Genomic DNA, 27,258 nt, shown 5'->3' with positions numbered 1-27,258 from the left:
GGGCAAAAAACTGAACCATTGACTTGTGGCTTGTGAGCTGTAAAGCCACTCAAGGCACCAACCTCTTTACAGGCCATTCATACACCTTTCATACGTGTGACACATACAAAACATTCACCCCGCCAGCCTGGGGCCCATCACATTACAACACTCACACCAGCAGACAGCGCCATCCAAAGGCCCATCACTTTCACACGCCCACATTCCTGACACACACAAGCTGATGTATTGCTTGGAGTGGCGCTCGGCTAGCAGTGTGTGTAGTGACCAGCAGCAAGTCACTACTTGCACATCGCCAGCCGAGTGCCAGTCCACGCACACCGCCAGCCAAGCACCAGTCCATGCACACCGCCAGCCAAGCACCAGGCCACGCACCCAGTTAGCCAAGCGCCTGTCCATGCACACCACCAGCCAAGCGCCAGTGCACGCACACCGCCAGCCAAGTGCCAGTCCACGCACATCGCCAGCCAAGCGGCAGTCCAAGGACAACGCCAGCCAAGCGCCAATCCACGCACGTCAGCAAAGCGCCAATCCATGCACACCACCAGCCAAGCACCAGACCACGCACACCGCCAGCCAAGCGCCAGTCCACGCACACCGCCAGCCAAGCGCCAGTCCACGCTCACCACCAGCCAAGCGCCAGCCTACACACACCGCCATCACATTTATACAAAAATGAAAGAAAAAAAACATCGCAAATAGATACAAATCTACTAACACAAAATCTGAAACTAAATACATTGCACTAATGCCACCCTTGAAACAGAACAAACATTTTTAAGCAATACAGACCAGGCAGTTCACTTTACCACTCATGGATGCTCCCAATAAATATTTTGCGTGTGGTACGTTCTAAAACAAGAAGGGCACTCGGGCAGTACATACGAGTCTCCTTCCGCGTACCTCTTCAACAACAGACTCTACATCTCCTAGTGGGAAAGTCTTTTGAGGGTGTGGGAGGAATGTGATCAGGAAAGTGGAGATCTTTCAATCGATGTGATACAAAAAGGCTGAGCTGTTCCTCAGAACAAAAATAAATGTACTAGTCATGCAGGTATGTGAGGATGTTGTAGAATCTCAATGGGAACTACAGTTGGGCATCCATAGTGTTGGATGCAATGCCCTCACACACCCTTGCGGGTGTCATGCTTCATCATCTGGGCTTGCTCCTCGTTGGGTCGGCGGTGCAATACCCAACGGGCGACACCTCAAATAGGGGCACTTTGGCGGAGATCTTTTATCCAACTGCCGTATGATGAAGTGGGGGTGTGGGGCCAGAATAACGTAGACTTGGTCTGTGAGTTTAAAATAGGGCTAGGAGTACCAGGATCAGGTTTATTCTGGGGGTACCCTGCTCTAATTAAAAAAGAAAAACTAACCAGTACTCGTTGGAATATTATGTTTCCTGTCTCGAGTCTAGGGTTAGTATGTGCTCTGGTTGGTCGACATGTTTCTTGCCTGTGTCTATTGACTGGCAATTCTTCAGGACCCAGAATATCAAGAAAAATATTTTCTTTTGAATTACTGTCTACGTTGGTGAGATCTGTTCTAGGATCTAATGTTCCGTGACTATTTAAACAAATAAAGTGAGTGTAGTACAATGTCTATACCTGTGTTGCGCATCATCTACCTGGATGGGGAGAAAAAAAAGCAATGCAACAGGTATGAAACTCTTGACCAGGGTGACCTTGTACATTCCAAGTGTAGCGCTAATCGCATGTGAACTAAAACCAATATGAAACAGCGCAGTGAGCGTGCCTGTGTGGTGGTTCAGTCAAGCTCACATTCTATAAAACCTCAATTAAAAAGCAGTAGCAGCAGTTATTCAAAGGTGGCTGTAGCTCGAACACTCACCTAATGGTTAGAGAATCTAGGCAACAACAGTACCTGGCAATCTTTACATCGGATATAGACTTCCAGTCTCTTGGCTGAGTATAAGAAGGAACATGGGAAATCATGCTAGCTGTGGTATTACGTTGGGTAGATTGTCTAAGGATCTTTGCTAGTATAACATGCATGTATCAGTGTGCATAACAAGTTAAAACTACTTAGTTTATTCAATAGATGAGTATAGTGTTGAAGGTTCCCCACTAAGTAGTACTCTTAAGGTGTAGCCTAGGTTAATGCACAATAGATTGAAGTAGCACTCAGTTTACTTTGTTGGAGAATTGCGCGTAAACAATTTAAAGGCTAAGTATATAAGATGTACTTAACTAGGAATGTTGCTATGTCATAAGGACCATCCCTGCTCCCCTATGTTTATTTAATGGTAGATATGTTCGTAGGCTACTAAGCCCTGTGGGTTATCCGGTGTTGCGCAGGTTATAAGCGCTAGTATGCACCCCTTTTACTTATGCTCAATGTCAAATTTACCCCTCAACTGTTTGCGGAGGGCGCGTGTTGACTAAATTCATGTATACTCATGGATCCGCTTTTAGTCCCTGTGTGCTTCAGGAGTGTCGCGGGTTAGGTACTAAAATTCCACCCGTTGAATAGGTTGGTAAGAATCCATGAGTTAATCAGCGTGCTACATAATCAGGACTTTAAAAAGGTGGTGCTGGTTGGAGCTTAGGTTAAAACAGGTAAGGGTGAACCCAGGGGTTTTTCTCGCGCTTAGTACTCACAGTTAGTCGTCAGTGTAACAAGCCTTCAGCACCTACTCCGCGCTGCCAGGTCCGGTAGGTGAATGCTAACCTGGCGGCCATGTTTTTAAGGTGTGGTAGATTGGTCAGGTGATTACGGGACCAATGCTAAAAAAGTCATATGACAGTAATGGAAACCACAGCGGCCATTACAGAGTGGTGTTGTCAGTCCACAACAGTACTCATTACGCTGCAAGTAGGTGTTCAGATTATCTCCTACATGTCAGTAATGAGAGCCCTACTTGAGCTAATAAGTCAGAGGTTGCCAATGGAGGTATATGCTATTGGAAAACTTAGCGACCCCTCCTAAAATTTCGGGGTCCGTAGTAACTGTTCTGTATTATACGGCGGCCATGACAGTGTGTGGCGCTTAGTCAAATTAATACCCAAACAGGGACATAATTCAAGTAGGTTAGATTGCTCCGGGTATACTTTGTGTAGAACACACTAGAAGCCCATTAATTAGTGGTCTATGTATAGTTCAGTAACATGCACTAGAACCCTCAATGAAGGGTAGTGTACAGTAACTGGGCTACATGGCAGGGTACAAGCGTATTGCAAACTACGTACCTGTCTGTAGCAAAAATTGATATTTTGCATGTAGTATTTAGCTAGTAGAGTCCTAGTAGAGTTTAGAGGTTACTCCACGGTATGTCCTCGTTGAGGCCCATGCTGTCTGTTGATAAGCGATGTATCCACCTTTGCTCTTTGTAGAACAGACTCTGTTTGGACGCCTTAGGGTTTGCTTCCAAGACTAACCACTTGAGGGAATCAGCAGTGTGGTTTTTCTCAAAGTAATGTTTACACATCTTGGTATTTTTACACCGGAAATTACTGCGGTGTTCAGAAATGCGTGTCTTTTTGGTGCTTGTCGTCATTCCCACATAGTATAATGCACATGGGCAGATTAGCAGGTAGATGCAGTTAGTGCTGTTGCAATTCTTGTGGCACCTGAGCTCCCAGCTGAAGGAATCGGTTAGTGCAATGGTTTTATATACACTTGTGTAAGGACACTCACTACATGAGACGCAAGGGTAGTGTCCCACAACTGCAGGTAGTTGCCAAAAAGTGATTTGACAAAGGGCAGGTTTTATTTTAGGTCTAGTTTTGACAAGGATGTCTTTAACGTTCTTAGATCTTTTGAACGCAAACCGGGGAGGTCCTAATTCAAGCATTCCTGTGTTCAATATTTGCCAATGTCGTTTCAAGATTTTTTTCACTTCATTTGAAGCTGGTGTGAATGTACTAACACAAGTCATAGGTTGGTTATCAACTGGATCTTTGGCTCTGCATTCCATAAGGCTATCTCTGTGGTTGTTCATGGCACGTTTCCTAGCCTGGGCAATTACCCTGGTGGGGTAGCCCCTGTCTGCTAAGTTCCTAGAGAGTATCTTGGATTCTGACTTACAGCTGTGTCTCGCTACAATTTCTCCTGTTCCTAAGAAATTGCCCAAAAGGCAAGTTAACTTGGAGTGCTTTGGGGTGGTGGCTGGTGAAGTGTAGGCGACTGTTACGGTCTGTGTTCTTTCTGAACATGGTAGTGCTTAGTTTGCCTCCTACAGCCAAGATTGTCAGGTCTAGAAACGCAATCTGGGAGGCTGATGCCGTCATGGTGAATTTAAGGTAAGGGTTAAGAGTGTTGATCCAACCAAAGAATTCATTATAGGATTCCCTGTTGCCAACCCAAAAGATCAGGATGTCATCTATGAAACGTTTCCATAATTTAATGTTGGAATAGTATGGGTTGGTCTGCCCGGTGATGTGTCTTGCCTCGAAGTCAGCGATATACAAACAGGCTACACTAGGGGCAAATGTGCTGCCCATCGATGTCACCTGTGTTTGGTGGTAGTATTGCCCTTTGAATTCAAAGTAGTTCTCAGTTAGGGCTTGGGTTGCACATTCCATGATGAATGCGGTAGGCGTTGGTGATTCCCAAGGACCTGTGTTCAGAACTTCCTCAATGACCTCTAGTGTGGCCCTCTGTGGGATGTTTGTGTAGAGGGACTCCACATCTAGGGTAATGAGGAAGTACATTTTGGCGCTGTCATCAAAATCATGTAGCAGGCGTAACATGTCGGTCGTGTCCTGAATGCACGAGGGGATTTTTCTCACCAAGGGTTGGAGAAAATGATCGCAAAACTGCGAAAGGGGTTCAAGGACAGAGTCAATGCCCGATACTATGGGTCGTCCAGGGACAGGTGTTACTCCCTTGTGGATTTTGGGTGAAATATAGAAATAAGGTACCCTCGGGTCTTTTTTCACCAGAAAGTCAGCTTCTTTCTTGCTGATCCATCCGTGGCATTCAGTGGATTCAACCAATCCACTGATTGTACATTTTAGACATGTGGTCGGGTTGGCGGGGAGGGGTGTGTAATATCGTCTATCACCCAGTTGTCTTAGACACTCAGTGTCATAGTCCGTTGTATTCATGAGGACTGTTGCTCCCCCTTTGTCAGCCTGTTTTATAGTGATAGAGGTGTCACCGGCCAGGGATTTCAAGATCCCCATGTCCGCTTTGGAGATGTTGGTGTGGTTGTGGAGCCCACTAAGTGCTCAGATGTCTTTTAGTACTGCTTGTTCGTAGGTCAGAACCTCGTTAGGCACCATCCCACTATGTGGTGTAAATGTTGATGCATTATGGAGGCCAGAGTCATCTGAAGTTTCTCTGGGTTTGCCATCAAAGAATGCCTTGAGTCTGATTTTCCTGAAGAACTGTTGTACTTCACAGATCTGTTGGAAATTGTAAATTTTCGGTGTCGGAACAAATCCGAGACCCAGTTGTAAGTTGGCGTGTGGACATATTAACTACCAAACGTACTTCCTGCTCGTTTTGCTCCTGGTATCCATCCCTTGTGCTGGAGTGTCCTCCCATTGCACTCTCTTGTCTGGCCCGTAGCCTCTTTTTCGTCCGCGCCCTCTGCCCCAACCTCTGTCTAAAAAAGGCTTGTTGTTTTCTTGTGGGACAAACTGCGGCTGGTATTGGGGGCCAAACTGTGGCATTGGTTGTGGGAATGGAGGGTACTGCCAAAAAGGCGGTCCCTGGTAGGGAGCTTGTGGAAAATTGTATTGTCCACGCCTATTTGCTCTTCTCCCTCTGTTTCGGTTAGGCTGCCAATCTTCCCCACTCGAATTACTATCACTGTTGGAGCCTCTTCTTGAGGAAGTAGTACTAGAGTCTGAGAGATAGCCCGTTCCTGGTGGGACATAATCTGATTTTAGGTAAGGATACACCTTCTCCTTCGAGAAACGTTGGATATCCTTCTGCAACTTGGTTATTTTTTGTTTCATAAGATAATCCTTATGTTCAGCTAACTCCTTGTTCAGTTCGGCTAGCTTATTTTTGAAACCAGGATTAGGGATTGAGCTTTTCAGTGCACTCTCTGCAGCTCGGATGCGTACCAGTAGTTCGTCAGCTAGTCTTTTAGCTGTGTTCACGATCAAGATGAGAAGATCGAGCCACATCCTCCACCACTCCAACTCTAGAATACTTGCCTGTTCCACAACAACAAGGCTGCCTATCACAGACTGCTGAAACAGTACAAAAGTCGACTTTGACGCAGGAGAACACTCGTTGAACATAACAAATGCATTGAAAGTTGCTAAATTGAAGAGATGAATGGCCAACTTCTTAGACTAAACGTAAGCCTTATGAATAGCAGTGTAAGGTTCCAACCTCTGATCTACTCTATCAACACCACCCATGTGCTTATTGTAGTCTAAAATGCATACAGGTTTGCACACTTCAGCAATCTGACCCCAAAGAGGCACAGGTGAAGTACTCTCATCGTGGATGGTAGTCAGCATGTACACATCCCTCCTGTCCACAAATTTCACAGCTAGTAGTTCATCACTACGCAAGGAACTGCACTGTCCCCTCTGAAGTTTTTTGCAAACAAGCTCTTTTGGGTAACCTTTATGCTTAGAGCGGATTGTGCCACAAGCAACAGTGTCCACGTTGAACAATTCCTTAAACTATTGCACAGCAGTGTAGACGTTATCAAGGTACAAATGGTGGCCTCTGTTAAACAGTCCTCTAGCAAGATCCCACATAATTTTCTCTGAAACTCCAAAAGTGGACAGACATCTAGAGGGGTCAATAGTGGAATCCCTACCAGTGTACACACGGAAATTAAAAAAATATCCTGTCCTACTTTCAGACAACATATGCAGCTTAATTCCATAGCGTGCCCTCTTGCTAGGAATGTACTGCCTTAAAACCAAACAGCCCTTGAACAGGACCAAAGACTCATCAATAGATATTTCTTTCCCTTGAGTATAGATCACTGAACGTCTATCTACAAAGTGAACAAGAACAGGCTGAATCTTAAAAAGACGGCCACAGTCATGGTGATCAGTGGCAACGCCAAAGCAATATCAACAAAATGCAGCATCTGAAGCAAAAGTAAATACTGATCACAAGTCATAACTTCAGGAAATATGGCCTTTGCCATCCAGGGACTGGTTGACCAATATGAAGCCATGGACGGCTTCCTTGTCAAACCCATCAATAAAGTCAAACCCAAAAACTTCTTCATCTCTTACAGATTTGTGAGAGTCCGCCGGGTAGCTCTAGAGTGGAGCCTCAGTTTGTCACTGTTCCCCCTCAAAAACTGTTCAGCATACAAATTAGTCTGCTCAACAATCTCACCCAAAAAATACATCATTTATAAACAACTGAAAAAACTGAATAGGCAAAAAATGTTCACAATCCACTCTACACCCTGCATCACCACTAAAGGCAGGCAACACCGGCTGCACCATGTTTGGATCAGCCCAGAGTCCAGCCCTTCCAGTAGGAAGCCTAGCAGCCGCAGGCTGCAATCCAGATGCCTCTTGCACCATCGGCACAGCAGTATCCTCCTCTAAAATAGGTGCCTTATCCGCACCAGGAGTAGCTTCATCCACACCCAAGAGTAGCTTCATCCACACTGAGAGTACCTTCATCATCCGATGATTCCATGTGGAGAGAAAACCCACTGCCTGAATCTTCCCCTCCCTCCTCTCCTTCAGACGTACTGTCAGTCTTATAATCCTGCTCAGAGGAAGATTCGAGAAGCATACCAACCACCTGCTGAGCAGTCATTGTACGGCTAGTCATAATGCTTACTAATAAAGGTAACTTGTCAAACAAGTCAACAACAACAAACACTTTGTAAAATAAGTAATAAAATGTGTCTATCAGAAAGACCTATATACTCCAAAACGATACCACTCACTTGCCAGAAGTAGCTAAACTCACCACCACCTATTCTGCACAGACACAGTATGGATCAACAATATCCCACTAAAAAAGAAAGAGAAAAGAAAATTACACATAAGACAATGCAAAACACATCGCAAAGAATTTCAAGCTCAAAACACTAACTAAATATGCTGCCATTATGACACCACTTACAAGAAAATTCATTCATGCATGACAATAATACTCATTTGGGTGATACACTTACCAAGAGGCATCTCGGATCACTCACCAGTACAATTCACATACACCGCACAAAACCCCGGCAGGAAAAGACTTTTCCCACTCTACTCGGGCTACTTTAAGAACCCTAAAATTGCAAAGGCCCTTGTGAAATCCACTGAACAATACTTTACAGAGAACACAGTCAGTAGAATCGCCCAGCATTTTATGGGAGGCGTACAAGTCAGTAATTAGGGGTCAAGCCATATCGGTTATTACCAAACACAAACGAGAATACAGGAAGAATCTAGACACCTTAGAAGAAGTACAGAAGGCTGAGGTGGCACATGCCGCAAATCCTAACGATACCACAACACAAACCCTGATGTTAACAACCCAAGAGTTTAGGGCCTATGCTTGGAAAATTGCAAAAACAAGACACTCTGATACCCTACATAGGCTGTATGAATTGGGGAATAAGACTGGGAGAATGCTTGCATGGTTGGAAAGGAGGGAGAAGGAGAGCAGATGGATTGCCCAACTGACGTTAGAAGACAGCACTATAACGACAGATCTCCAGCTCATAGTGGAGGGGCTGGCAACATATTATGAATAGATTTATACACCACACGCTACAGCCACAGTGGAAGAAAACGTACAGTTCCTCGGTGATATAAAAATGCCTACCCTACCACCAGAGGCCATGCAGGATCTAGAAGCAGGCTTTACGGCCGAGGAATTAGGGGTGGCGCTGGCAGCGCTTCACACCGGGAAAGCAATGGGGCTTAATGGTTTGCTGGTAGAACTATACAAAAAAGTAGCGGGAATGGTCGCACCCCATCTACTTAATATGTATAATGAGAGCCAAGAGCAGGGGATCTTGCCCAGAGACCAAAGCCTGGCCACGATTGTGGCGATACACAAACCAGGTAAACCTGCAATGACGAGCTCCTCCTGCCGCCCAATATCCCTAATAAACGCGGAAGCCAAGATACTGGCCAAAGCATTGGCACTCTGACTGCAGCCACACCTAAAGAAGTTGATTCACCCTGATCAGTCAAGATTCATGCTGAGACGTAATACCTCTCTTAATTTAAGACTCTTGCATGAAGTACTGGCTCGTACACCAGAGATCCATGAAGATGCGGCCATCCTCTCATTAGATGCCACAATGGCATTTGTACAGCATACGGGAAAGTGTCCGGGTATACTATCAACTGGATAAAATCACTCCTCTACGTGCTGCATGGCCCCAGTCCCTGGCTCCCACAAGGATGTCAGTTACAAATCACGACCAGAGAATTCAAATATTTAGGAATATATGCTTCACCGCGGGAAACAATCTTTATAGAGGAAAACCTAATGAGGCCACTGGCAAAATTCAGGGTGGATGTCAAACATTGGAGATCTCTTCCGTTGACCTTACTGGGGAGGGCAGCACTCTTCAAAATGCTAGCGCTGGCTCGGTTCCTCTACGCCCTTCAGAATACCCCATTTCCAGTCCCCCCCTCATATTTTAAAGCAATCGAAGCAGAGGTCTCCACACTGCTGTGGGACGGAAAACCGGCCTGCATAGCACAACACAAATTAGTACGTAGCTGGTACGATGGTGGAATAGCATTACCAAATGTTAAATTATACTATTGGACCTCACAACTAGTGGTGATAAGCCAATGGCTGCACGTCGCGCAGGATGAACCGGCATTCAGAATGGATAGGTGCCTACTACCCGCAGATCATCTAATGAAAGCCCTCTACACCAATAAGAGACGAAACATACTGACTGGACCGACTGCACACACGATCAAAATATGGCACACAGCGCAAAAGGCACTGGGTTGGGAGGGGGTACTAACACAGGCCACCCCCCTCTGGGAGACCTGACGTTTGGGCACCTTGACTAACACTACGGAATTCAAGCAATGGGACCTCATTGGTATCACTACAATAGGAGATCTGTGTGTAAAGGGGGAGGTCCTTCCCTTTGCAACACTAAGGGAAAAATACGGGATAGCGGATACGGAATTCTATTGATATGTCCAAATTAGACACGCGCTCAAGAGCGCTATCCACCCAGATGCCCAAATAGCAGAGACGTCGCCCTTAGAAGATAGACTCCTCACGGACTATATGGACAAAAAGGCCATCTCCCTGACCTACTGTAAACTGGTTAATAATCAACCAGACCCCTTGACAGTGCTGAGGGAGAGGTGGCAGGCAGAATTAGAAGACATGGAGGAGTCAGACTGGGTGGACGCGCTAGCGTCGGCCCCAGAGGCAGCGATTCCATCTAAGTTAAAACTCATACAACTTATAGTGCTACACAGGGTATATTATCCACGCACTACATTACACAAACTTGGGCACGCACCTGATCCACTATGCTTGGAAGGGTGTGGACATACTGGAACATTTTATCATATAATATGGGAATGTCCATATATACAAATCTACTGGGAACAGGTGATGTATGAAATCTCGGAGGTAGGGGGGCAGTGGCCCCGCTAGATCCCAGAGGGTGCCTCCTAAATGTCTGGCAACCTACGGATTTAAGTTTGGCACTACAGAACTGAGCCACGCCGGGGATAACGATCGCAAAACAGAATATAGCCAGGAACTAGGGCTCTGGGGTGGTACCTACGCAACAACAATGGGAAAGACACATGGATGTCGCAATGGTGTCTGAAAGGGCGGTTTACTCCCATAGAGGATGTCCCAAAAAAATGGTCTAGAATATGGGGACCGTGGAATGAATTCCGGGGGAATATCTGTGAGCCTCCACAAACTGACTCAACTCCCGAAGCAAGCCCGTAAATATAGAAAGGGCGGCATGGGATGGATTGTAAATATGACTAAAGGAAGTTGGCAGTGGGAGGGGAGATATGAGAGTAACGTCAATTGCTGTATTATAAAATTTCTACGTTGTGATACTTCTGTTGTGTATGCCGTAATAGGTGATATGTACAACCTAACGTCTGATGTAGATATTTATTGTTCATATGGATGCGAATTTAAATGCAATAAAAAATAATAAAAATAATTTAAAAATAAAAAAATTATACTCATTTGGAGTAAATACATCAAAAATGTTTTTCTCACCAAAAGGAGGGCAGAAATGGCCACAATCATCCTCCCATAAAGTGGAGCGACCCTTGTCCAAGGGGCCGCTCCCCGACATTAAAAAATAACCCTGGTGGCCCTACAAAAAAACAAATCAGCCGATCTGTCCCTCAGGGTGGCAGAAACGGCCAAATAAATGCTCTCCAAAGGGGAGCAACCCTTGCCCAAGGCGCCGCTCTCCACAAACAAATCCCTGGTGGTCTAATGGGCCCAGTTTAAAAAAAAATGTTGAGATCTGCCCACCAAACACAGCCACAAACAATGCCCCCAAAGGGGAGCGACCCTTGCCCAAGGGTCCACTCCCCACAAATAAATCCCTGGTGGTCTAGTGGGCCCAATTAAAAAAAGAAAATCTGCCCCCCTGGGGGGCAGACACAGCCGCAAACAATGCCCCCAAAGGGGAGTGACCCTTGCCCAAGGGGCCACTCCCCACAAATATTCCCTGGTGATCCAGTGGGCCATTTATTTAAAACACATGGCAAAAAAGCCATACAACATTACCCCAAAAAGGGGAGCGACCCCAAACTCCCCCAAACAGTAAAGACTTGTCCCTTTAAAAACAAAAATCTCTGGGGCCTAGTGGGCATTCCTGCTGCATCGATCGCACGATGGTGCAGCAGGAATGCAAAAAAGAGGCATCAGGGGAAAGGAAAACCCTTTCCTTTCCTCGATTCTTCTTTTGCTAAAATCCCCCCTCCCCAGAGGAAAAACGTATCTCTTTGTTCCCCGACGTGCTGGAAGCAAATGGCTTCCAGCGCGTTGGGTAGAAAGGGAAACCTCCAATGACATCAGCGCCCCTCGCGCGCTGACGTCATTGATGATGTGAAGGGGGGGGGGCAGGGGGAGGCAGTGGAAGGGCTTCCCCTGCCTTCCCCAGTGAAAATACCCAGATCGGCATCCCACGAGGGAGCACCAGCGCTTCCCCCATGGGTGGGTGCCATGACGACCTGGAGCCATCATGAGCACAGGCCCACTGTGCATCATGACGGCTCCAGGCCGTCATGAGCACTGAACAGGTTAACCTGTGGTCTTGATAAGTCGTGTGATTGCCCCTTACCCATAGAATCTTGTATGGTCACCTGTGGTGGGCAACACCTAGGGACCAAATCTACATGGTCTGGACTTAAAGGATCCTTGCTGGGGGCCAACTGATTTTCAGCACAAGGATGACCAATATAAGTAGAGGGCAATTTAGCTAACTCATGACAAAGGATCATGTTTTCTCAATTAAAACACAAATTATAACTTCAACAATTATAGTTTTTAAGAGTTTTACAGACATTAGAGGGGATCACCTTAGGTGCGATCTATAGAATCTTAACGGGCACAGATCAGTTGCAAAAGTTGTCTAAAGTTATCAGAAGTTCACACCAATATAAGGGAAATGTAGTCTCTCAATGTTGCTGGCCATTCATACATGTGGAACTCGCTGGCAATGCGACCTTTCTGATCTTCTTGGCTGGACACTTGATGGGCAGTATCTCATAACCTCTTTTTCATTTCCCATTTACGGAGGTAGTGTCATTTGGTTTCCCACTAAATGTAGAGGCAGGCTATGAATGTTCGGGGGTTGGTACAGAGACTGCCGGCAATTCTGAAAGAGAAACCCCACCATATAGTTTTGTTACACCCCTCTTAGTTGGAGAAACAACTAGATTAGATGACTGCCCTGCCCCTAACGAAAGTCTTTTTTCTGTAAGTACGATTTATTTTTCTAATGCCAATGTTGCCTTGGCCAGAAAGGTATCTAAAGAGGTAACCTCCTCTGTTGCGCTCAGCCTTTTCTTGCCCATGGTGGGCCTGTAACGGGGGAGTGTAGAAGGGCATGGATGGGCCGGCCCTTGAACCGGGCAAGTCCCGAGCAGAGGTGCCACACTGCTGCCTTTAACCATCTGTGGGTGCCGGTAGAGTGATGCTTCGTGCGGTAGAGCCTGGGGGCTGTAGTCTGTGCCCCGGCTCTGCTCCGATGCTTCCCCCCACACCGGGACCTTGCTGCTGCCTTTAAGGACCGCTGGGAGCAGGAAGAGGGATGCGACGTGCAGTGGAGCCTGGGGACTGTAGTCAGTGACCCGACCCTGCTCCGATGCGTCCTCAGGGAATCTCTAATAGAGTGCTCTACCTTGCACTCACGTCAATTGTCCAACTTGAGCATAACTGGAGACTTGAATCTTCATCTTGATCTAAGTTGGAACATTAATGGCCTTTCAGACAAACTGGAGGACCCAGACACATTAATTTACTTAAATAGTTTCGACCTGATCCTCCTCCAGGAAACATGGGAACTAAACGGCATTCCTTTACAAGGTTACACAACTCTGACTCATCCGGCAACCAGAGGTTCTCAATATGGGCGAAGCTCAGGCGGACTGGCAATACTTACCTCAATAACTACCATTGGCACAACGGAAGTAAAAAGAGTACACATCGCCCCACCAAACGAAATACAGTTCATATCATTTACAGTCAAAAACGAACAGGTCACTCAACAGCTACATGTCATAAACACATATATTCATCCGAAGCACAAGAAATCTGGGTCAAGGGAACTTGTCAAAGAATTGACGAGGCTCATGGTCGATGGGGATATGGAGAACATACTTGTGGCAGGAGATTTCAACCTCAACCTCTTTGGAGATAAAACCACGGATGAAATGACAAAGGAAATGGATACCATCTGGAAAATCCCAAGCCAATCTATCCCCCCCGAAACAAACACACCAAAACCTCAATCCAGTTAGTAAAAGAACTTGAGCAACTAAACCTAAGAGTGCTTAACGGACGACTCATAGAGGACATCCCTCCAGTACCGACACATTTCTCATCAAGTACTTCCTCACACCTTGACTTCATGCTTGTGTCACTTCCACTGTATGAGAAAATAAGCTCGTTCAAGATAGGAGAAAGCACCCAAAGTGACCATCTGCCGCTAGAAACCAATCTTGGACTGACCCGTGTGAACGAAGCAGCTGCAAGAAGATACATCGCCACAGAACACACTACCAACTACAGAAGAATAAGATGTAAGCCCACCGAGCCTGAGAAACGTTTAAATAGCGCTAAAATAATTATACACCAGACATCCAGCTCAAACAACAACCCACTCGACGCCTGGGTAGACTTCGTAGCAAAATTAGGAACCAAACACGCAACAGAGATAAAAATTCAAAAAGGCAACAACACCACCAGGATCTCACACGGCAAAATAACAACTGCAGAGACAAAAAACATAAAGCGAGAGATAAAAAAGACTCTTAAACAACTCCGAAAACACCCTAACATCGAGGACACCCAAAAGAATCTCCGCAAGTTAAAAGCATTGCTAAAAAAGAAGACCTGGGAAAGAAAAAGGCAACTGAACGAGGATCTCTGGATAAAAATCCTTCACAACTCCTAACAGAAGAACAGCTCCGGCTTTTGGAAGATCATTCACAGCCTCCAACAACCAGGTCACAAAGGCATCAACTCCAACATATCCGAATCTGACTGGGCTACCTATTTATCAGCTCACTTCAATACAGCTGACCCAGCAACGGTCGAGTCAAAAGGGGGAGACAGGTGAGACGCAGCGTGCCAAAGCTCCGACAATTTCGGCACATTTAACCACGAAGAGAACCAAGCCCGCAGGTGGGAACCAACCGAGGACCGAACCTCAACTGAGGCTAAATGTCTATTACCAACATTCGACCGAACCGTATCTCGTGAAGAAAATTCATTCCTGAACACACCAGAAAGGTTAAGAAAACTAATCCTAAAGGGCAAACTTGAGGGGGCTCCCGGTCCTAACGTGATACCGCCGATACTATATAAGCAAGACCCTGCCTTCTGGAGTAACATCCTAACACCAGTATTCCACGCAATAAGAGAAACAGTAAATACACCAACATCCTGGAGAGGCTCGATAATAAGCCCGATTTACAAAAAGGGAGCCAGGAACGACCCAAGTAGCTACCAACTTATAGCCTTAATCGATACAGAGGCAAAATATTACGCAGGCCTCATCTTGGAGGAATTAACATCCTGGGCAACAGCAAATAACATCATCCCAGCAACCCAAACCGGATTCCGCAGAGGCCAGGGCACTTCGACAAATATGGCGCTAACTCTTTTGTCCGACGCAGCAAAAGCTTCCAAGAGCTCCCTCTTTACGTGCTTCATTGACTACAGCGCTGCGTTCGATCACGTAGATCGGCACACACTCTGGCGGAAGTTGGACAGATGGGGAATACCAGGCCCACTCTTACAGCAGCTGGTAATGCTATACACCGACACCTGGGTCAGGATCAAACTGGGCTCTGGCACGCACCTCTCGAGGCAAATCAAGACCAGTAAAGGTCTGAAACAGGGCTGCGTCCTAGCCCCCATGATGTTCAACCTCTTTCTCGCAGACCTCCCTGGCGAACTGGAGACAGTTAAATCTCATGCCCCAAGACTAGGTAACATCACGCTCTCAAACCTCCTCTATGCAGACGACCTAGTCCTCATCAGTCGGTCCCCCGTCGGTCTCCAACATCTCCTTGACAAAACCAATGCATTTTCAAACACCAACTCACTAACAATTAACTTAAATAAACAAAAGTAATGACAATAAACTATCATAAAAAACGGAAACCCACATGGTTCCTGGATGGACAGAGGCTAGACCAGGTAGCCTCTTACAAATATCTAGGCGTCACAATAGACGGTAATGGTTCCTTCAAACAACAACTAGAGGTCATCTGTCGAAAGGTCACGACATTCCACCTATAGATAAAGCCTCTGCAGAAAGCACTCCCCGACCGGTCACTGGGCCCTCTTCTACAGGTATTAAGAGCTCGCTTACAGCCCATGCTTACCTACGGAAGCGAGTCCATGCGAGGCAAAGATGCAATAACACTAGACAAAACCATCAGTCGAGCATATAGGGCAATATTTCATCTTCCCACCAACTCATCACCTGCACAAATCCGTCTCGAATTCGGCCTGCAGAAACAAGCGGTGGAGAGAAGAGGCGCATACCTAAAAAGCTGGCGGAAAATTAGAGATGCCGACCACGGATCCTTAAACGCCCACCTCTGGACCGAACTAACCATTAGAGACCTACTTAATGGAATCATTGAAGGTCTTAGGACTTGCAGACCTATGGGAGTCGGCAACTGACCCTGGCACCTTCAAAAAAGTGGTGTCGAAAGTCACCAAGATGATCTCATCAATTGAGGACAAAGCCACCCTTGCCATGAGAGCTCACGGATGGGTCGTGTTGAATGGTTACAGTGCACTAAAACCACAAGAGTACCTAACGACAGGCCTCAAACAGAAGACAAAAAATAAGTTCCTCAACATGCGCATGGGCAAAATTCCTATAGCCCCGCACTTGGCACCATGGATAAGAGAAAACCCCGCAAATCAATGCCGCCTCTGTCTTTCTGGGAAAGAGGACCTTACACACATTATCTGCATCTGCACAAATCTCTGGGACATAAGGCACTCTTTGTTTCGGGCTCTATGGAACCAGAAGGGCATAACGAGCTGCAGGCAGGCCGTGATGCTCTGTTTTAATCCCGAAGAAACTCAGCTAAACTGCAGAACAACAAAATACGTTGATATAGTGGCCACAAGACTAAACGAAAAATCCAGAGGGCTAACTCAAACAAAAGATAAACAATAACAAAGTAAACACCCCTGGCTATCATGGTTTTGAAATTTGGAAGCATCAAGGCCACGAAAACCCCATTGATTCTTATGCAACCTAAGCTGAGACTTTTACACTATTAAATACTTGAACTATTGCACCTTACTTGTTTTAATGAAGATACTGACTTTTAATATTTGTACGTTTTAAAATTGTGAGTTTTTATTAACTGTACAATAAACAAACCTTAAACCTTAAACCTCATCTTGATCTAATCAATAATAAATAAATCCAGGACTTTACTAATTACCTGGCCACTTTCCAATTAGCTCAGTTAGTAAAACATTCAGCTATGAGGCCGTCCATTTGCTGGACCCTGTTTTTTCTAACCTGGCCACCCTTCAAACTGCTCCCTCTATTCCATTTACCTGGTCAAACCATTATTTGATGCCCATGACTATTGATACACCTAGCGTTGAAAAAAGCATTACCGATGACCCCACACTGAGAAAGTAGTGCCATAAAGTGGACCCATCTGCCTTTTCAAGGTTTATCGAAAGGAGTGTGCCTCTATTAGACTCTAATGTAGAACGGGCGGAGACTTCCACAAAAGCATGGCTCAATTCTGCCTTGGATCATTTTATTCCTGCCAAGCTCTATAAAAGTAAGAAACGGCCCTCCAGTTCCTTGGTTCAATGAGGCATTGCTCATAAAAGAAACAAATCAAAGAACTAGATTGCGCTTGGCACAAATCCTATGATGCTGCAGCATGAATGCAATACTTGAGAGCGATTAAATGCTACTAGAAACTTGTTAAAACAGCCTGTGTTGAATTATTTGCAGCAAAAACAGCAGCAAGCTTTCAAAGGAAATCTTCTCTATTGTGAACAACCTGATTAAACCCACCGTCACTCCTGGATTAGTGGAAGCTTCTAACAGTCACTGCAGCAAGCTTGGTCAATGATCTTTATCTTTACTTTAACAGGGGTGAGAAAACAGTCAAACCTGTCTCTCTTGACACAGGGACCTACTACTCACAATGGGCTCCCTAGGACCAATTGGCTCTACTTGACACAGATTCTATTTCCACCTTAATGCTTCAAGTGAAATCTGGATCTCCCGATGACCCATTTAAACCTGCTTATATTTAAAAAGCCTCACACCCATATTTCTAGAATTAGCCAAACTCTTGCTGAGCACTGAAGAAGTATCAATATCATGAAAACATACCAAGGTTATCCGTCTTCTAAAAAAGCCTTCGCTAAATGCCACTCAGACAGAAAACTATCAACACATTTCTCTTCTGTCGTTTCTGTCCAGTGATAGGGAGAAACATGTAAACAATCTCCTAACCAAAATATTTGAACAATATAAAATATTAGATAGTTCCCAAAATGGATTTAGATCATACAGCATCAAAATTGCTCTTTTAACAGTTACTGAATCCCTTTGCAGTACTGCAGATGCTGGCAAATCCAGGGCTCTGATACGCCTAGATTTAAGTGCAGCCTTCAACACTGTCTCACATGCAATAATATTAACTCGCCTCGCTGACCTAGGGGTACAGGGCAAAGGTCTGGCCTGATTTACCTTCTTTTTAAAGTAGTGGTCTTTTAAAGTTATACCCCCGTCCCCCTTTCGCCTTATCACAAAGAGGACTAGCTCCTGGCATCATTCATGGTTCGGAGCTCAGTCCTACCCTTTTTAATAGTCACATCAGGCCTCTGGAGGAGGTAGTGAAATATTTTGGAATATCTCACTAGTGTCGTATGCTGATGACACTCAGCTAATTATTTCCCTGTTGGCAGAGTTGACTGGCTTTTGTGTCAAATCTAAAAACTGTGTATCGGCGTTGACCAAATGGATGCATGACAACTGTTTAAAACGTAACTAAAAAAAACAGAGATCCAAGGAGTACCCAGCCTAGCTGTCTGGATGCAATTTTACATGCCCTCCAGAACACTACGCTCCACCAATCTAAACCTGGCCCAAATCCTTCGTTACAGCAGAGCCAGAATGGGTGGTTTCTCCATCCATGTCTTAGCTCCGACCCGATGGAATTCGATGCCTCCCAATCTTAGAAAGATTCAATATCACTTACTTTTCCGGAAACAGTGGAGGACCCAGCTCTTCTCCATCTGGGCTGACGATTTTGCCTTTCTGCCACTGTGTTTCTTAGGATCCTTTTATGTCCCTTGATGATATTGTCTGACATGTGGACCCTCACCTTCCCCTCAGGGCAGGCAGCCTTCAGGTGTTGTGCTTTGGAAGGCTCTGCTCCCCTCTTGTAAAGGGTCAAAGTGGTAACACCCTTGCAGCCAGTGCCTTGAACAGCCGCAGGATTAAGATACATTGCACACCAATTCCCAGCCCATTAAAAGCCTGAAAAAGACTCAAAATGAAGTATGTACCTACATGTTCGCCTTCCTCTGTGTTTATGTCCCGGGCGAGCTTCTTTTGATTCTTCTGCCAACCATGGCGATTTTCTATCAAATCATTACCTGATGTCTGCTGTGGTCATCGAGTCACTCCTCTGCTTTAGCTGTCAATGAACCCTGCTGAGCAAGTACGCAGACATAAGGGAGATGGAAGGTGATGAACAGAGAGTAAGGTAAAGCTGATTTTAAGAAATTCCCAACAGTGTAAATGCTTCACTCACATGAAAGCAATGGTCATCTTGTCCCACTCTGCCAATGCTCCATCCACCGACTGAGAAGCATACTGGCATCAAACGGAAGACATCAAGTCAGATACCCTGGTAATGTCGAAAAAGACAAAAAGCAGACACGTATTGGCAGAAGAGATATTGCAGGTATATTACTGGTTGTAATGAAATCTCTATAATAAATGGTGCAATCTTCCAACAAATGCTTGAACTATCCCTAGGAATGTGACAAAGATAACTTAACAAACAGGAAAGTAAAGACAGGAGTTGGAACTTCAGCTGCTCCAGTGTAAACTGGAAAGTACTGTCAAGAAGAGTATGAATGAAGCTACATTTGTTATATACTTCCTGAAGCGTTACCTTTTTTTTGTTAAGATTTCTTTCTTTGGGAGTTTTTCTTTTCATGGTACATTGTTATACATTTGCATTAATACATGATGACAGGAGTAAACAGGCTGCAAGTCTATATGAATGTATTGCAGAACATCCATTCTATCTTATAACATATAGCTCTAGCAGGAGACAACATAATTACATGGTTATTACATCTCCAGTGGACTAGTATGTGTGATAATAGGATGACCAATGTCTAGTGCCTGTATGTGTGGGTTTTCGCGAGGGCGTGAAAGACGAATTAGTCCCCCACTCTATCCCTGTACACCTCTGCAGTAAATGCCCCTGCGTGTGTTCCCAATACTTATGAACCAATGCTTGGGGTGTCGGGGGGTAAATTTAGAACAGTTAACTAAAGGGAGAGGGGAATGGAAGTGGGTCGGGGAACCTACACTCTGTATTGTGGTAATCATCTATCACGTGGTTGGTTGCATTTCGTTTATAAAGTATCTGTGGCATCAGTAGATCAGGGAGCGTGACGTCCTAAGGAAGCTACTTCTTTCACCACGGGTCAGGGTTCCAGGCTGGTGAAATTTTAGTATACGGTCGGCCCTTCATCTCCCAAGGTTATAGTATGCTGGCATTTCTTTCGCTATCGGGACAGGAGTGGGGTTTGAGATTGAGATCGTGTAGCTCCGGGGGAGGTGTCTAGCATTGTTTCTTGTGTAAATTTGAACATGAGTTGTGCCCATTCCGTGGAGATGGGATGTTTGCAAATCCCCCTCACTTCCTCATCTCTTAGCGTTTCTTCTTCCGCTGCCCCCCATTTGTAAGCGACACCTATCCAGGCTGCTTCCGGGGGTCCTGCCGGTGCCCTCCAATGCATGGCTATGACCCGTTTTGCCAGGAGCAAGACTGACGTAAACCTGCACTGCACCTTTTCTGTCTCCGCCTGCGGAAGACCCCCAGGGCACATGCCTCCCATGTGTCAACATTCGTGAGGTGGACCATCGCCCCCAACACCTGATGGACCCTACCCCAAAATGATTGAATTATGGGACAGTCTCAGAACATGTGTTTGAGGTTCACCTCGGGTGTTTGGCATCTGGGGCAGGTGAAATGTGTATACGGGTAAAATTGGTGAAGTCGATGCAGTGTTAAGTATGCGCGATGTAAAATGTTGAATTGAATGTTTTTGAAGCGTGCGTTTCTTGAAACCTTTTTCTGGTATTCTAGAGCTTTTTCCCATTCTTTGTCATTAAGCACTCACCCTATCTCATACTCCCATTTCTGACGCAAGGCTTGCAAAGGGGTTGTGATCAGTTCCCTTATCGCCTTGTAATGCCACGTGACCAAGTGTCTGCCCACCCCCAAACGTAGGATTGTATGTATTACCTGGTGTGTCGGCAGTTCTCCCTCCGTGAGGTCCCAACATTGACGGGCGCTGTCTACTAGTCGCCTATGTACCAGGAATTGTCCCGGAGGGAGATGGTAGTTGTCCATCATTTGGACATATGTTTTCAGCTGCCCATCTTCAAACAGGGAGTCCATCTCAGTCACCTCTCGTTCTGTCCATATCCGGAGGGCTTCTGAGGTATCATAGTTCTCCCGTAGCAGGAATCCTACTAATGGGAGCAGCGGGGAGTAGAGGGGTTGACCTTTTGACATACGGTGTATGCGCATCATGCATTTGCGGGCTATCGACACATGTAGGGGGTGCGTACGTGAAGGCTTGGTACCTTGCATCAACAGTCTCTGGGTGGCCGGGAGTGGCATCCGACCCTCATTAGTGTATGTTTCCTCCACGTGTCGTTCTGCTGTCCAATGGGACAACCATTGAAGTTGCGCTGCCAGGAAATATGCCTCAAAGGAGTGGGCCCCCAAACCCCTTTGTGTTATGGGTAAGTAGAGGGTTAGTAAGGCTACTCTGTGCCTGCCTGCCCATATCAAAGTAGTGAGCAGTGCATCTAATTCTCGAAAGAAGGAGCGAGGCGATATCACCAGGAGATAAACAAAGGTGCAGTCTGGGAACCATAATCATTTTCGCTAGGGCCACACGCCCTATGGGGCCTAAGCGTTACCTTACTTATATACTTCCTGAAGCATTACCTTTATTATATACTTCCTGGAGCTTTACCATTCTTATATACTTCCTGGAGCGTTACCTTTATTATATACTTCCTGGAGCGTTACCTTTATTATATACTTCCTGGAGCGTTACCTTTATTATATACTTCCTGGAGCGTTACCTTTATTATATACGTCCTAGAGCGTGTTAGGAGAAGGGCCAACTTCCACAGGAGCGAAGAGGAATCCCTCCACCTCCAGGACACAGAAGCAAGAATGCGATATAAGATAATAAAACACTCCTGTCTACTGTCTCCTAAAAGTATGAGGGAATTTACCCAAGGAGTGTCCACCACTCTCCTCATACGAGGGGTAACGAATAACAGAAGGCGTCTCAGGGGATGGTCCAGGCTAGGAAACAAAAGCAAGTTATAAACAGTAACACTCCCAACTGTTATTCTGTCTAAACATAGAGAAACATTGACATGTGTGATTAATGATGGATCTTACCCCAACTGTAGGTCGGGCGAGCTTCATCGATGAGTTCAGGTAACAGGGAGGGGGCCAAAAGAACTCACGAAGAACTCAACACACCTCAGACGCAAACAAATATCATAAAGGAAGGTGAGGTGAACCGACCGGCTGCATGAAGGGGGGGCAAGTGCAGCGGAGCAGTACAACCATACACCAAACACAACCAAACAAATACTGAAAAGGAGTGAGGGGCACCGACCGGCTGCACAGGGGGCAAGTACAGCGGAGCAGTACCCACTCAGGAGGTGAGACACCCGGCCCCTAGTATGACAGGGCGGAGCGCTCACTCTCAATAGGAATGACCCAAAAGAATGGTACAAGAAAAGGAGGTAATGCAGCCACCAAGACAGAAGAGAATGAACGCAGTGAACTGCCGACGCCCGCAAAATGCGTGAGCGTTGGTAGGGGCGTCGCGTTCACCGGTTCTTGAAGCGGCGAAGAAATGCCGAGGACCGGCAGGCAAACACACACCACTCCAAGAGCAGGAAATCAAGGGGACAAGGGGCAGCAACCAAAATAATAGCGTCAATCCTCAAGAACCCCAACAGAGAGTCCTCAAGACGCCAGCAAAGCACACGAGCAGGAACCAGGAAGTGGAGAGGGGGCGTGGTCACGAAGGAGTAAGCCAAGCAACGACGGTAGTTCGCTGCTCCTCCTTATTCCCATTAGGGAAGGTCTATAAAGTACAGGCTCAGAAGATAAGGGGCCACAATAAAGTGTCAGACCACATCAATCACACAAGTCAAGGCTGTTGATTCCTAACAGAGCGTTACATTAATTATATACTTCCTGAAGAGTTTTCTTTGTCATGTAGTCTTGAAAGGGTTACTGAAACTGAAGTGACAGCAGCACAACCTGATCCATCTCTATTTACACAATCCGTTCTTGTTTAAATGAAATCTTAGCCATGTGCGTCTTCGTTAAGCTGTACCTCTAGCAAGTGGGCACTCCTTGTGTGCTCTTTCTTTACTAAGTTACTCTGTGAACACTGGAAAATCACCTCCTTTTCTGAATTAAGTAGAATGTAACATGTTCAATAGAACATTTAGTTAAATATCTGTGTATGGTGAAATATCTCTTGGTAACGTTCATAAATGGTCATGACGAGATGTATTTTACAACTAGTTAAATATTGTGTATTAACATTATCTTACATTTCCATTTAGTGATTTTAAATCTCTTTACATCCAATAGGAAACCAGCCTTGAATGCACATATGAGCGTGAATAATGACAGTTATCGTGCAAATCTAAAAAAAGCGGTTAGAAAAAATGAGCTCCAATATTCAGGAAAAGATTTGCATAGTCAAAGACTGAGGAACCTGAAGATAAACTGATAGATCCTGGAAGAGGCAGTCCAGAGCATTTCAATGGATGCAAGAGTCTGAGCTGTGCACCTCCTTGCAACAGGATAAGAAATGACCTCTGGAAAATGAAGGCAACAACACTGACAAACCACTTCCTGTATAAACAGTCGTCCAACACAAGCTCTGATCATGTGTTCGGTATGAGGTGGATACAGCATTGCTCGTCTTCATGTAATGATGGCAGACCACCATTCAGCATGCTAGGTGTATTGTAAACGCTTTCTGCCAAACCACAGGAGCAAGAGAAAATCACAAGGGAGTGGAGCCATACAACTGAAGGGTAAAGGAAAGAGAGGGTCTCTGATCTACAACAGACTTTCCCAATTTGCTTCAACCAGAAGGAAGACTAATCTTCACTCATAAACATGCAAAACCATTCCGCAATCTAAAGACATTACCACCTACAAAGAAGCTTTACTTCCCACAATTGTAATATATGTAGTTGGTGAGTCTTGTATTTCATTTCAAATCTGAAATCAACCATCCAAAATACCACACACATACAGGGAATGTGAGAATAACACAAGTGCTTTATCAACCATGTTAGCTCCTCAGGAAACGCAGTCATGGGATGCAGATAATTATAAACCAGACCCAGAGACACTAACCAAGAAAGAGAACTCATACACAAGCAGCAAGAGCTTTAGTTTGTCATCAGTACTAAAGAGCCATCAGCAAACACACACAGGAGAAGCAACGTGCAGTTGCCATGATTGTGTGAAGCACTTTAGTCCGTTAGTACTCCTAAAAGATCATCAGCGAACACACATGGAGGTAAAACAACACCATTGCAATGAATGTGTGAAGAGCTTCAGTCAGGTATCAATTCTTAAAAGGCACCAGCGAACACATACAGGAGAAAAACCATACCATTGCAGTGAATGTGTGAAGAGCTTCAGTCTGTTACCACACCTCAAAATACATCAGCGAACACACACAGGAGAAAAACCATACCATTGCAGTGAATGTGTGAAGAGCTTCAGTCAGTTATCACAACTCCAAGTTCATCAGCGAACACACACAGGAGAAAAACCATACCATTGCAGTGAATGTGTGAAGAGCTTCAGTCAGTTATCAAGTCTAAAAACACATCAGCGAACACATACTGGGGAAAAACCATACCACTGCAATGAATGTGTGAAGAGCTTTAGAGTGTTATCACAACTCCAAGCACATCAACGAACACATACTGGGGAAAAACTATACAATTGCACTGAATGTGTGAAGAGCTTCAGTCAGTTATCACACCTACAAGTACATCAGCGAACACATACTGGGGAAAAACCATACTGTTGCAATGATTGTGGAAGTAGTTTTAGTGATTCCTCAACTCTCAGAATTCATCAGCGAACACACACTGGGGTAAAACCATACCATTGCACTGAATGTGGGAAGAGCTTCAGTCAGTTATCACATCTACAACGACATCAGCGAACACATACTGGGGAAAAACCATATTATTGTAAAATTTGTGGAAGTAGTTTTACTGATTCCTCAAATCTCAGGAGTCATCAGCAAACGCACACAGGGGAAAAGCCATTACAGTGCAGTGAATGTGTGAAGAGCTTCAGTCGGTTATCACACCTCCAAACACATCAGCGAACACACACTGGAGAAAAACCATACCATTGCAACAAATGTGTGAAGAGATTCAGTGTGTTATCATGTCTTCAAAGACATCAGCGAACACACACAGGAGAAAAACCATAGCATTGAAGTGAATGTGTGAAGAGCTTCAGTCGGTTATTGGACCTACAAAAACATAAAGAAACACACACTGGGGATAAACCATACTATTGCAATGATTGTGGAAGTAGTTTTAGTGATTCCTTAAATTCAGGAGTCAACGAACACACACAGGGAAAAAGCCATTCCAGTGCAGTGAATGTGTAAATAACTTTAGTGGGTCATCAGACCTACAAAAACATGTTCGAACACACACTGGAGAAAAAACATAGGATTGCAATGAATGTGGAAATAGTTTTAGTTGTTCCTCAAAATTAAGGAATACTCAGCGAACACACACAGGGGAAAAAATGTTGAAGTGCAGTGTGTTAAGTGCTTTAGTCAATAATCAGAAATTCAAAGACATCAACGAACACACAACACAGGTGATAAACCCCTACCACTGCAGTGAATGTGGAAGTAGTTTTAGTCGTTACTCAGCATTAAGGAACCATCAGCGTACACACACAGGTGAAAACCCTACCACTACAGTAAATGAGGAAGTACTTTTAATGCCCCTTCAACATTAAGAAAGCTTCAGTGAACCCACTTGGGGAAAGGCCTTTCAAGTGCACTACATAAACACAAACGAGAGACACCATACCATTGTAGTTGATTTGGAAGTGTTGTGGGAAGGATTTTAAGCTAACTACAGGGATTAGTGATAAAACCTATAAACACAACACACTTAAATAAGTTTAACAAGCACAGACTGGACAATATTTCTAGCTGATTATGGTGTTTGGTCATTTTGTGCAATAACTGGTTCAATGACAGCTGCTAGAGAACAACGTCCAATGGCACAAAAAGTCAAAGTAGGAAATTGTGGTCTGTAACTCTGAGAGTTAATGCTTGCAGCGCACAACATTTACCTCTGAAGCCCAGATGCAGGAGGAATTATGCTAATTCACTCTTCAGATGCATCTGTTAATGCACCCACCATAGTAGCACTTCCCCAGAGGTGTCCAATATCAAGCTGGATCACCACTGACTATGTAAATGATTCACGGTCTTATTAATTGTATATAAATATATTTTAGACGTTTCTTATTTACAGAAAATCAAGCAACGAACTCCTAACTAGTGAAAGGACAAAATCCTTTCATGATGGCGAAAGTATTGATCGGAGAGAACTGACGAAAAGTTTAGTTCTTAATACGTTTCCGAAAGCTTGACAGTTAAGTAAAGAATCTTGAGCAGTAAAGAATTCCAACTCTTAGAGTCCAGAACTATCGACTCCCTGCTTTACATTTCTTGAACCTTGGCCCTGGAAAAAAAATCCGGATTCAGAAGTAAAGGAACACAAAAGATACAGATTTTTGACACAAATGATATTCAGGTTTGTTTTACAAGTAAAAAGAAACTCTTGTTTTATAAACTGCCAGGGAATGAATGGACATAGAAAGTATGTGCTGCCTCGTGAGCAAGCAGTGAAACTTTGCGATGCTGTTGGGACGTCCTCCGACCACAAATAAGATAGACCGTAGCATTCTGAATCATCTGTAATGTGCTTTTGTGTTGCTGGAGCTGCCAAGTAAACAGTGTTCTCATAGCCCAGCCTTGCCTAGAGGAAGGAGTTCACCGATATAATAATCACAGCAGAAGAAAGGATACATCTTCAGTAGCCAAAGATAGTAGAAACTAATGCTTTCCACCAAGTTCATTTTAACAAAGTGCTGAGTCCATGATGTTCATCATCATCATCATCATCACCACACCACCACACTGCCAGTCAGGAACAGGAACAAGACTGCTTTTTCAGCACACCCATCCTTATACACAACACATTACAGGGGT

General features: G+C 45.0%; 1 protein-coding gene across 1 annotated transcript in view; it reads left to right on the top strand.

Annotated features, from left to right (window-relative positions):
- The window catches only part of LOC144823125 (uncharacterized), a 328,250-nt gene that overhangs the window by 205,782 nt on the left and 95,210 nt on the right, over nucleotides 1-27,258 (top strand). Inside the window, 1 exon segment of the mRNA XM_078681365.1 lies at nucleotides 23,565-25,578. Coding sequence (XP_078537491.1) covers nucleotides 24,277-25,578 — 1,302 coding nt within the window. The 5' untranslated portion in view covers nucleotides 23,565-24,276.

This window comes from Lissotriton helveticus, chromosome 1_1 (assembly GCF_964261635.1).
Source record: "Lissotriton helveticus chromosome 1_1, aLisHel1.1, whole genome shotgun sequence".
NCBI classification, from domain to species: domain Eukaryota; kingdom Metazoa; phylum Chordata; class Amphibia; order Caudata; family Salamandridae; genus Lissotriton; species Lissotriton helveticus.
Note: the sequence above shows the minus strand (reverse complement) of the source record. Positions and strands in the feature narration are given on the sequence as shown.